The sequence below is a fragment of the Catharus ustulatus genome, chromosome 2 (genome assembly GCF_009819885.2).
Source record: "Catharus ustulatus isolate bCatUst1 chromosome 2, bCatUst1.pri.v2, whole genome shotgun sequence".
NCBI classification, from domain to species: domain Eukaryota; kingdom Metazoa; phylum Chordata; class Aves; order Passeriformes; family Turdidae; genus Catharus; species Catharus ustulatus.
In genome coordinates this window covers 29212101-29225165 of record NC_046222.1, presented here as the reverse complement: position 1 = coordinate 29225165, position 13065 = coordinate 29212101, and the positions used below count along the sequence as shown (strand labels likewise).

The 13065-nt window shown below is 46.8% G+C and overlaps 1 protein-coding gene across 1 annotated transcript in view; it reads right to left on the bottom strand.

Moving 5' to 3' along the window:
* Positions 1 to 2010: 2010 nt before the first annotated feature.
* Positions 2011 to 13065, bottom strand: part of CASR (calcium sensing receptor) — a 76162-nt gene continuing 65107 nt past the window's right edge. Inside the window, exons 5-7 of the mRNA XM_033083823.1 lie at positions 10420 to 10650; positions 6852 to 6975; positions 2011 to 3991 (exon numbers count right to left, since the gene is read on the bottom strand). Coding sequence (XP_032939714.1) covers positions 2541 to 3991; positions 6852 to 6975; positions 10420 to 10650 — 1806 coding nt within the window. The 3' untranslated portion in view covers positions 2011 to 2540. The remainder of the gene's footprint in view (positions 3992 to 6851; positions 6976 to 10419; positions 10651 to 13065) is intronic.

Below are 13065 nucleotides of genomic sequence, written 5' to 3'. Positions count from 1 at the left end.
TTGTGTTCCAGGGTATAAATTCCTGTTAAGTAAATGTAAAGAATGAAAAACACCCAAGGAATGAAAAGCACCCAAATGTCGATATCATCTACTGCATACACAGCTAGTGAATATTGCTCTCCAAACAAGGCAGCTGATGGTGACTTTCTGTTTCTCACATTACCTGTGTTTGTACACAGTCTTTTTGGTTTGTAAATTGTGTCGTTTTCATTTCACTCACTGAACTCTTAAATGTTTCAGTGCTGTCAGCTTCACTTCAGGGGCTACTGAGCTGGATTTGCTCCAATAGGAATGATTCACTAGCACTAAAACTACTTGGCTCTTGGAATTTTTGGAGGTGCAGGCCATAACCAAAATGCTTTTTTAAGTCCTTTTTACCATCTAGTGCTCATCCCTGTTCGTGCAGTTAGATTCAGGAGACCCCGGGGCTCAATTCTGTACCCTAAACTGAGCCCACGGGCCACAGTCAGCAGCCTGGGGAAAAGACCTGGGTTTCAGAAGTAGTAAGCAGCTCTTCAGGGTCCAGGGGTAGAATTTCTAAAACTGGGGCTAAAAGGATTTGTGTTTTCAAATTCACTTTTTTTTTTCCCCCCAACCATCTGAAGCATAATTTTAATCAAATATTGTCATTTGCAAGCCTTACAATTATAGCTGGGTTGGTTCTTATGTGGTGTAGTTAACATTTGAGCCCATTCCAAGGGGGATGTAACAGATCAACAAAAGGGTTAAAATAACTTGTCTGAATAGCCTGCTTCTTGGAGTTCTGGACTTCCACTTTGCTCCTGTAAGTCAAAACTCCTCTTCCTTGTCAACAAGTGGAGGTGGCAAAACAAAGTTTTTATACAGTAATGTCACCTGTAAGTTTTATTTGCCTGCCCTGGCAGAAGAACAACCAAGCAAAAACAGTAACAAGAGAATTGCAGTGTTTTCCCCAATGCATTCAAACATAGTCTTTTTGTTTCTGCTCACACTGAGCTGCAGGCTCATCTACCTTTCTATAAGAGGTCTAGACTACCTTCATGCTTAATGAAGGAGGGTACTGACATCTTCCTGACAGATGCTTGTTCTTCCATAGGGAATCTGGGTACAGGGAATTAAGTTCTGCAGTGTAACCCTGGCCCCTCCTGCCACACTGCCCAGGGGTGATTTTTCTCTCATCAGACTGCAATAAATCTCTCTGCTAATGACTCTCTTAAAATTTTCCATCATGAATCAAAAAGAACCAGTCATGCCTTGAAAAACCAGGGGCATTTATGTCTGCTTTAGGAAGAGTGGGACAAGAGTAATCGAGTTCTGCTATGCTCTCTGCTGAAGTACTTACTGTTTTTCTTAGGTACAATCCACCATTCTTGTCCTTAGTGCCCTCTCTTCAAAATGGGAAATTACCTAGTAGGTGTCCTTTAGGAGCAAAACTGTATCCAGTTCGTCCATTTGTCTCTATGTATATCCAAGAACCCAGGTCTGAATGTCTTTCTTATCCAGTCATCTACCAGCATGCGCTTGAGCTATTCACCTGCTCCGGTGATCCTGTTACCATATCTGGGGGCTCCTCCTCCATCCCTAACTCCTCCAGGACTGGCGCAATGCTCCGTGTAGGTGAGAGGCAGATTAATATGGCAAAGCACAACACTGACTATGTGTGAAAGGGTTAGCCATGTATGCCTTGTGGGATAGTACAGCAGCAACACTTGGTTAAGCATACAACTACTAGTGAGATAATCAGTCAGGGATACATCTCATTATGCTTTTGCAGGATTCTCCGGGAGGGATTTACAAGCTGTTCTTCCCCTCCACCAAAGCAGGCAGGCTGGACGTAAAGCTATTCCAGCTGGAGGAAACCAGAAGAAACCTAAGTAGTTTGGTCTAGTGCAATGGAGTCTATGGAGAGTATTGTCCAATATTTCCTGTTGGGCAGAAAGGAGAGACTGGGACATTACTAAATATAAATAGCAGGGCGCTCTGTCACATTAAATACTTTACATGTTCACACCCTTGGCTGTACACAGCATGCAGGATGTTGGGGGCTTTTTTATTTTCCCCATGACTGTACTTTCCTGAAGTGAAACCGTGTACCTTGCTTTTGTAGAGCTGAGAGTCCTGATGCACATGGTTACAGATCACATATACTGGATAAAGAGGGAATATTATACATAGTGGGAAAGAGGAATATTATACATAAATGTAAAAGCGGGATATAGTGGAATGCCCAGTGCCTCCCATAGTCAGCTGAGTTGCAGTCTGGCAGGAAAAGCTTATGGAGGCAAGGCAGCATGCAGACTTCTGCTTAAGCCCCACCAGAGGTGATCTTCGCTTGTCCTTCTGAGATGTCCTGGTTTCAATAAAGCAAATGCAAATTCAATGCAAGGCTCCCCAGAACAGTTCTTCCTCTGGAGGCATATGTGTTACCCTGCTGGTGTTAATATTAAGATGTGGTGGGGCTGTGTCACAGTGGTGTGTCTTTGTTGCCTTTCCTGTTCAGAAGCAAGAGGTGAGCAAGTTCCTCTTGGGGGGGCTGGTATACTTTTCACAATCTTGTTTTGTTAGGAATGTACCGTGTTCTCTGTGACAGAGCCACCTCCAGTGCCTATAAAATTTCGGGAGTTAACTGATGGCAGGGAAGGCTCCGCCTCAGGGCTTGGTACCTCTTCTTTGTTGTCTCCCACCACTGACTCCTGTGAGCTGGTCTCCGGGCTGGAAGCTGCCTGGAAGCTGGGCTCAGCCCTGAGGGGCTCATTGATCTGCAAGGGAAGCAGGGCCCGGTGCCGCATCAGGCTGTCATCACTGTTCTGGGCCTCCAGCGAGTTTCGGCGCTTGGCGTTCCTGTTGGCCACGGCGTTCTTCTGCGGCTCCTCAAAGCTCAGAGACAGGGTCACTGTGCCACTCCCAAAGCTGACTTTTTGCTTGCAGCCGCGCTGCTGCTGGCGCTGCCGCTCGGCGCAGGCTGGTAGAGGAAAAGGGTCCTCATGGTTGCTCTTACTGCTAATGGAGGAGGAAGGAGTGGAGCCGGTGGAGCCCCCCAGGCTATTGGAACGCTTGCGGGACACATTGCTCCGTCTCAGTGTGGCCCTGGCAGCCACTTTGAAAGCGTGGGCAGCTGTGCTGCAGCGCACCTCCTCGATTGTGTTGCGGGAGGGCTTGAAGAGGATGATGTAGACTTTGTTGAAGAAGATGCAGGCCAGAAGCCCGAAGCTGGCAGCCAGTATTGCAATCACCTCCACGGCAGACACGAACTTGCCATACGTGCTGGCGTAAGCAGGGATGAAGGAGATCCACACAATGAAGAATATCAGCATGCTGAAGGTGATGAACTTGGCCTCGTTAAAATTCTCAGGCAGCTTTCGAGACTTGAAGGCGAAGAAGAAACAGATGGCTGCCAGTAGGCAGGTGTAGCCAATGAGGAAGCCAAGTGCCATCAGGGAGCCTTCGTGGCAGGTGATGAAAATGATCTCATCCTCCAGTTCATGGTTTCGGTAACTGGATGGTGGGGCTGTATAGAGCCAAATCACACAGATGACAATCTGCACAAACGTGCACAAGAAGACCAGGAGGAACTGAAGGTTGAGGCCCCACCACTTTCGGTGGAGACTTGTGGGGATCTTTGCCTCGAACACAAGAAGGACACGGTTGGTTTTCACCAGGATGCAGGAGATGCAGAGGACAAAGCTGATTCCAAAAGCTGGCTGCCGCAGACGGCAAGTCCAATTCTGGGGTTCACCAATGAAGAACAATGAGCTGGAGAAGCAGCATAGCAAGGAAAAGAGGAGGAGATAGGATAGCTCCCGGTTCGTGGCCTTGACAATGGGTGTGTTGCGAAATTTGGTGAAGACTCCCAGAACAAAAGAAGTCAGGAAAATTCCAAGCACAGCAAAGAGAGTCAGAGCAATCCCAAAGGGCTCAGTCCAGGCCAGAAACTCTATCTGCTTGGGGATGCAGGATGTGTGGTTCTCATTGGACCAGTAATCCTCAGGGCACTTGTCACAGGCACTTGCATCTGAAAAAGAAGGGATAAGGAAAGGAGAGGTTTGCAGAAGGAGAGGCTGAAGTGTGGGATGACATGTATGGCAGCTACACAGCGGCCTTGATCTTAAACACATGGAGTGTTCTGCTCCTGTGTGCAGATCCCCAGTCATATATTGATGTCTCAGAGTTTCTTACACTGAAACAACTAACCTCCCATGGGCTATATAGCAAAGCACTAAGCTTGGTTCCGGCTTAAAAGAAGTCCTGCCTCTGCACTCATGTTTTTTGTAATCCATTTCTTGGCAAAACTTAGTAAACTTCAATTGCTATCAGCTCCTACACAGGCTGTTTTTCCTCTTCCTTATTCCTTCACTTTTATCTTCTAATTCTGTCTGTTTTCATACCTCTCACACTTCTATCATCATTTGAACATCTTGCCTTTTTCTGTTACAAAGAAAATTAAAATCATGCCTGCCTCCTTAAATACTTTGAGACCCATTTCATATTCCATGGAGGCAAGTCTTAGTGTTTAAACTACTCTTCCCTGAAGGCAGGCAATGCCCTTGACTCCCAGCACATTCTCATTTCATGTTGGAATGCCAGGGAAAGATGTGTCTTAGTGATATCACTCTCCCTACACCCAGCAAATGTGCCACTAATACTTGCAAAGGGAAAATTGCTGCCTCCATCTCCTTCATGAAAGTAGCTGTGCCTGCTGTGATGGCATGCTCGTGTCAATAGCTAGCATGATCAAAAAGCAAGGACCTGCTGCTTCTGCTCTTCTTCCTTGGCTCAAATGGGTCTTGTGCTCTAGCAGGGAGGGTCATGACTCTTTTGATGGCAGTAGAAAGGGGTTGAGAGCAGAGAGTTGAAGGTCTCAACTTACCTCTGCTTTTGGGATCCCAGGAGGATAGCAAGGGGCTACAGTGAGTCCACAGACTCCTCTAACAGCAAGCACCCTCTGAATTTTGCACCTGAGCACAGACACAGACTCATAACTTCCAGAGCAGAGATTGATGCTAATGAGAAAGTCAGGAATGCCCGGCTAATGCCCAAAGGTTTTCAAACTCTCTTGTTCTTGAGATCTGGTTGGAGAGAACATCCATGACCTGATATGACACTGCTTTCCTAAGGACTTTTTGTCTCACCTAAAGTGTTTATTTGGAAATCTGGCACTAGATGAGAAAGCTCAGTCAGAAGTTGTCATCACAGCTCATTTCATTTACATCCATTCAGCCAATAATTCTTATTTTTCTTGTGCCTTTTACCTGGAAACTCGTTACAAACTGTAAGCTGCAGACATAGCAAAGTTAATTTTGTGTAGCAGTGAACCCAGAAGCCTCTGCCAGAGACAACGGCAGCTATTTAGCACCACACCCTCATGATACTCCTTCACTACTGTCTTGTGGTGGCTTAGAGACCGTGCTGCCACTGAAGAGAGTAAACCAGGTCTCCCTCCTCCCGCAAGGCTACTCATTCTTTCCCCCTCCTTTGTGCTGTTAACACTAGAGGGCACACACCTTCTCATTCTATTTGGAAACTCAGCCTCCCAAGAGTTTGTTTTCAGGAAGATCAAAGACCTGATCCAACTCACCCGTGGTCGCACAAGTACCAGCACTGCTCCCAGACAAAGTGTGGGAGCAAACAGCTGGGAAAGGAAAGATTGTTTCCTCCAGTAGCATTGCTGTCTCAGCTGGATGAAGCTGGTTATAAAACTGCTCTCTATGCCTATAAAATTGGCAAGCACAGGACATAAAGACTACCACTGTCAGTGGAAATTGCAGCAGGAAACTGCTGCAAAAAAGAAGACAGTTGCCACCACCTCAGCACCTCCACACCAGAGCTAGCTCCCAAAATTATGTGAAAAACACCAGAAGACCCCTATTAGACATGACCAGAATTGCTTCTATTCAATCTGTAAATGCTGTGTCCAAGCATCCTGTAGTACTATATGGTCATGCTAAAAAAAATATTCCTGGCTGATAGGACACAAATTAGATTCTCCTGAAGAACACTTGTTCAGTTCTGCAAGCAGTTTACTGAATTGTTCATCTCTGGCAAGATCCAGCAAGGTCTGCAGTGTTTGCTGGGACAGTGCACTGGAGAGAGTCTGAGGAGGTCCTGAGTGCCTTACAGTGTGGAGAGAACTGATATCCTGAAATAATTTACTTGTCTTTGTTACCCTGGGAATGCCCAACACTGAGGAAGCACTATTGGTGTTGGAAATTCATAATTTTTCAACCATTTCTAAACCTGAGTTTACCTTTTCTGTCTCCTCCAAAACCTGAGTAGCTTGATCCAAGCTCCCAATGAAACAAACAAAAACCATATTCATGGGTGCTCAGTAGGATCCAGATTCTGATCTTTTGCAGTGCCAGTGATCAACAGAACCTGTAGTTGGTGAGTCCATAAAGGGAAATATTCCTCTCTGCTTGTGAAATCTGGGATGTAATGGATTTTATTTCTTTGTAAAGCATGAAATAAAACCCTGACATTTTGAGGAAAAGGCAGATAACTACAGAATTTAGGATGGGGAATCCTCTCCCTCCTCCAGGTTTTTGGAGGAAGAAAAGCTACTGCTACAGTGCAATAGAGTTTGCTTGTGGCTGCCTGAGAGGATTTCTATATGGAAGTTGTTTTTCAAGTTCTCTGCCTTAATTTACCTAATGCAGAGCAGAAGGGACAAGCAGGCTTAGCAGTAGACAGGACTCCTAAGGACCACAGGACTCAACTCCTGTAAGCTTTTCAGAAGTCCCTCAGACTTTCTGTGAAGCCTTATGTCAAGGCAGGCACCAGCCCAGCATTGCAGGGAAGTGATTCCAGCACAACTGTGGGTGATGGCTGGAGGGCACTTCCCTTGACACGGCCCAGAGCAGCTCTGTGGGCATTACCTGTCTCGTCACTGTACTCCCCGTCGGGGCAGTCCACGCACTCGAAGCAGCAGGTGGGCTCCCCCTCAATGATGCCCTTCCTCGTGCCCGGCAGGCAGTCCCTGCTGCAGTTGGAGAAAGGCACCTGCAAAAAAAGAGCCCAAGCAAGTTAATGGTGCCAATGCTGCACTATGGCAAGACCTTGGCTTATTCCAAAGATATTAATGCTTGGTTGGCATGCTGGATGAAGAGCCTCAAATGTTCACCTCTTCCTTCCACAGAACAGATACATTTTGCACAATAGTCTTTTCTCAATGACTGCATTGAGATTTCTTTGAAGGAATTCCTCAAGGGGCAGTAAGGAAGATCAGCAGATCTCTGTAATCTCCACTGTGTTGTGGGCATTGCAAACTGGAATGTGACCATGATAGACATACCCCAAAACAGTAATTTGATGATTAGAAGACAATCAATCTCTACTGTCAGGAATTTGAGTCAGCCTTGGAGATGATGGGCCCTGATGTCTGATCCCCAGTCTGATATAGTGCATATTGTCTACGAATTATTTATGGGAATTAAAATGGTTTTCTGAAAACTCACTTCTTCTTTAAGAACACTGAAGATCTAAAGATGCAAATCGGTAGCGCTTTACAGACCCAAAGGTTTCTAGACCTCTGCAGCTGTAAATGATGTCCTGTGCTGGCTGTGCATTTATGCTATGCCTGAGCCTACCTGAGCATAGTTGTGTCCCAGCAGCAAGTGGTTGCACGGACACACTCACTGCATGCCTGAAGTACACGACACAAGGACTTCAGTGTGATAAATGGAAGCCTGAGCCTTTGTAACACAGAGTCATGACCCAAGGCTGAGCTCACCTTTTCCCAACTAAATTAAGGAAAAAGAGTTGGCACAGAACATAGCTTTCTCACCTCAGGAGAATTAAGCCTACAATTTCCACTGCTAGCAAAGTACCATGATCCATACATAGTTAATGGCTGTTCTGTTTGGAAAACTCCATTCACCTTTTTGGAAGTTTGATGCTAGTTTACCCAAGTACTGCCAAGCTACTGATCTCCAGGAACCTCCTGTGTTGATGCACTTACTCAATGAATCCTAGCTATGATTTGGAAGTTGCTTATATGCAGGCATCAACCTTAGCCACAGGGGAAGCAAGGCCCTCACTAATGACAATTGCTATGCACAGCTGACCACTCTGTTGCTCAGGTGAGTGCAGACTCTGTTGCCTATCACTCTGAAGTGCAGCTGCAGCACAGTTTGTGAATGCTGGTCCTAAGGTGTTTATCAGGATTACATCATTGATGGGACAGACACTCCCAGCTTGAAGCACTTTTTGCTGTTAGTGCCTATTGCTATAAACACAGTGCTCCTATTCCTTTGGACAGCCTTTGAGCAGGCAGTGCATCCATCAAGAGGACTTCATCAGTCTTTCCCTAGGCTGCCACCCCGTGATTTTGAACAGAGCTGAATCAAAGGCCTGGCTGAAGTCACACACTGCTTCCCCATTACCTACTAAGTTGACTGAGCTTTCAGGGAGGGAAATTAAATTGGTTTGGCATGATTTTGTCTTGACAAATACATGTTGGCTTGTTCTTATCAGTTTATTATCCTTTAAGTGTTTATAAACTGTTTACAGTAATTTCCCCTGAACTCAGAAGTGTGCCTTATAGTCTGGTGCGCCTTATATAATGGACAAAGTTGCGAAATTTGCCAACCTGGAAGTGTGAGCCCACAACAGTCCTGAGCCCAGCAGAGCCCACTTGGCAGCAGCATCGAGCCAGTGCCAGGCCGGGGCGAGCCCGGCGGCATCGGGGGGAAAGCTGGCGGCGGCGGTGCAGCCCAGGCGGTGGGGAAAGCTGGCAGCATCGGGGCAGCTGCGGCACGGCACAAGCCCGCTGGCATTGGGGCTGCGCCGGCGCGGGGCTCCCAATACAGCACGGGGTACCTGGAGCGCCGGGGCAGCACGGGGAGGGAGGGAGCGGGCTGCTGCAGAAGCTGTGAGCCGTGGGTGCTCTGAGCCACCGCGAGCCGCCACGAACCGAGGATGCTCTGAGCCGCCGCGAGCCGCCACGAACCGAGGATGCTCTGAGCCACCGCGAGCCGCCACGAGCTGCTGCGAGCCGCAGGCGCTCCAAGCCGCTGCAAGCCGCCGCGAGCCCCGTGCCACGAGGGGAAGGCGGCACCACGGCACCGTGGATCTGCGAGGGGGAACAGCATGGTGGCAGTGCCGAGCCGTGGGGGACAGGCAGCAGGGTGGGAACGCCGAGCCGAGCGAGGGACAGGTGGGATGGTGGGAGCGCCAAGCCGAGCGAGAGACAGGTGGGATGGCAGCGCCGAGCCGAGCGAGGGACAGGCGGGATGGTGGAGCCGCGAGGGGGAACAGCATGGCGGCACAACGGAGCCGTGAGCGGGAACAGCATGGCAGCTGGAGCAGTGCTAGCAGAGAGGCGGGAGGCGGCCTGTTCAATTCATGCCTCCTTCAGAGTCCTTTGGACTTGAACCACAAGTGAAATTGGAGTAAAGCAAAGGCTGGACTCATGTTGTAACTGTTTTGGGTAAGTAGTTAAGGCAGAAGTATTACCTGATCTGTCAGCCAATGTGAATAATCACCTAGAAGTGAATTGCCTTGTTCATTAATCAGGTGCTGGTTTAAGACATTGAAACATCGCAGCAGGGCCTGGCGGTGACATTTCTCAGCTAATACTCTACTCCTTGTGTCAATTTCCAGGCCAGAAACCATATGCCCGCTCAATATTCCCTCTGGGAGTCAGAGTTTCTGCCTAGCTGGCTGCTGCCAGCTATAACAGCAGTTCATCTGGCTCTGGTCTGGAGATGTCTGCATCATGTTTCCATCATGTAGGTCAGACACAGCCTGGCTGCTAGTGACAATAATTATGCTGAAAAGATTTCACATTTGCAAGAGAGTGAAGAAGGACTTAGGCTTGACTGAAGTCAATTGATACATCTTGAGACCAGTACTTCTGAGGCTGCAGAAGCATTCTCAAGGAGTATACAAAAAAAAAAGGTAGCAGGTGCTGGCATCTTCCACTATTTGAGCACCATGTCCAAGTTAACCCAGGCAGATTGACAGGGCTTGTTCTGTTTGCAAGGCAAGGGTGTGAGGAAGTGGGTGAAGCCAGAATTAAAAGTTGTAAATATAACTAAAAGCAAAAAGAGACACTTCTGTCAGAGATAGTGGGAGTGAAAGCAATGAAACTACTGAGCTCAGGAAATTTTATTTAGTCAACAACCAGACTTGGGTAATGAACTCCTCATCCCTTTTGAAGCACTGCTATAAAATTCTATTGTATCTGCTTGGGCCAGGAAAAAAAAAGACATAATTTAAAACATTAATACCCAGGGTCAAGAAATGTACAGAAGGGGAGGAGACATTATCTATTATTTCAGTGTATAAGAAGGGTATAAAAGACTATGATGGAGGCTGTGTAAACAGTAAGGTGAATGGATCCTTTAATGAGACATGGAGCCATAATATGAGGTGTGTGCAGGGCTAGTTCAAGTTTCAGCTTATGGATCTGGAAAACATTGCTGTGAGGATGTAAGCACTTACCTCCTTAGAAAATCCACCCCATAGGATCTTGTTTTCATTGATAAAAAGCCTCTCTCCCTTCTTGGCATAAACGTTGTAGTGCCCAACCTCTTCAAAGACGACTGAGTCATCCTCCGGAGAGAGATGCCAATTGATTATTGAGTAATTTCCTACCAGGTCCCCAAACTCATCAAAATCCACTTGCTCCCCCATGTTATTGGTGAAATTTAAGTGTCGCAGATGCTTGAGAACCTAGAGAGAGACAGAGAGACACTATGAATGCCTGTGTGTTACAACCCTACCACAGCACACATCTGCTATGGAGACAGAAGTGGGAAGAATCACTTTACTACAGTCCTTAATCTCTTCAAATGCTTTAATCACAGCAGTAGGAGGTTTCTATGACATGAACACACAGAGCTGTACAAACCTTGTAGAAAACACAAGGTATTGTGGCCCTCTGGGTGACTGGCAACCGTTCTGTAACACTGATGCTACTCCATCATTGATTTAGCATTCCTCTTTGGTCTTCTGAGTCACCTCTGCAAGCCCAGAGCTCTTTGTTAGGGCCAGAGAAGTGACAGCAGCTTCTCATGTGTTTCAGTCACCCATGTACCGCTATCATCCTGTTCTTGCAACCACTGCATTAATGCTCTCAGTTGGTATCTCTACTCTCTGAATGATTGATCACTCAGAAACAGGAGCGCTTGAGAAACAACTCGCTCTTGACTCTGGATTGAAAAAACCCAAGCTCAGTGCACTTTAGTAAGAAAACCCCAACAAATCAAGCTTATTTGCCATATTGCAGACCTGGAGAATTCTTACCACTTTTTTTTTTGCTTCTGTCTCATGCTTGCATAGTTGAAAGTAATCACATTCTGCCTGTTCCCAGGAGCTGTTTCCTGTAATTTTCACCTCATGCCTCAAAGTGTCATATAGAATCATAAAATCATTAAGGCTGAAAAATACCTTCAAGATCATCAAGTCCAACCATTAACCCAGCACTGGTCTATTCACCACCAAACCATGTATCCAGGTGCCATCATCATGTTTTTTGAACACTTCCAGGAACGGTGATTTCACCACTTTCCTTGACAGCCTATTCTAAACCCTGACTACTCTTTCAGTGAAGAAATTTTTCCTAATATTCAATCTAAGCCTTCTCTGGCACGACTTAGGGCCATTTCCTCTCATCATGTCACTTGTCACCTGTGAGAAAAGAGTAACCTCCTCCTTGCCACAAGGGAGGAGATATAGAGAGTGATAAGGTTCTCCCTAAGTCTCCTTTTCTCCAGCTAAACAGGCCCCTCCTTTCCCCAGCCAATCCTCATCAGACTTGTTTTCCAGACCCTTCACCTGCTCTCTTGCCCTTCTCCGGACTCACTCCAGCCCCTCCATGTCTTTCTTGCAGGAGGTGCCCAGAATTGGACACAGCACTTGAGGTGTAGCCTCAGCAGTGTCATATATGGGGGGACAGTCACTGCCCTATCTTGCTGGCCACACTATTACTGATACAAGCCAGGTGCCATTGGCCTTCTTGGCCACCTGAGCACAACTGGCTCATGTTCAGCTGGCTCTCAACCAGTATGCTGCATGTCCCTAATCCCAGGGACAACTGTAGTTGTGAAGTTCATGATCTAGATAGCCTGACAGGTAGATCTGAGAAACTGCAGCATAAAAGAAAGCCTGTACTGGCAACTGTGATACAATTAATCTGCATTGTATTTCTGTTCAAAAAATAATTGCTGGTTTATGCACTTACTGGATTTCTTCCTAAGTTCATCTATGGAAAGATGAGGTGACTCTGAGGGCACCTGGCTGTCAGCTGCCCTTAGACCCTAGCATCATAGTTGCTGCTGTGGTTCTACTGCTTGGGACAGCTTGTAAGTTCAGTCTCTCTCCCCCTCTCTGCATATCTCTCACCTGTGAGTGCCCAAACATACAAGTCTGGATGGCAAAATGTAAGAGAAACCAAAACTAGATCAATTTGTCTGGGTAGGCAGAGGCCTTTTCACCCCACAGACAGAACAGACATTGTTTTGATGAATTCTTTTCACCTGGAAACACAGGGACAGGGGAACAGAATCACTTCATTAATTCCTGTTAGTTTTGCTAAATTATCTATTTTTTCTCTGTTTCATTTTGGCATCCTCCTATCTCAAGCTAAAATCCCCAGAACCACAGATCTCCTCCTCCCACTGCCTGTTTCAGCCTAACAGAGTCTGGAAAAATCATTGTAGTACTATAAATGATGTGGCAAATAATACCTTTTCAGCTTGTGTGATGTTGATGGAAAGATATCAAAATATTGCCACAGCATTCAGTCTTTGAATAACGGGTGAGACAGAGAAGGCAGGATTTTTTCTTCTAGAGACCAGCTCACCCATAAGATGTGCAGCTGGAATGATCTCACCAAAGAACCAGGACCTGTCCCTGGAAGGTCTCACCCTCTGGTGGACACAGCAAAAGAAGGTGCTCTTTGCTGGCACTTTTCTGTGGAGAGCTGGGGCATTGCCTGCTATGGGTAAGGAAACAAAGACTGCTCCCCTCTCATTCCTCTCATTCCTGAGGGGTACCAAGGAAGATGCTACTTGTTCAGCTCCTTCAGGGGACAGTGAGAATAGGGCAGAAGCAGCTCTGAGGTCAGAACGGGTGACAAGGTCTGCA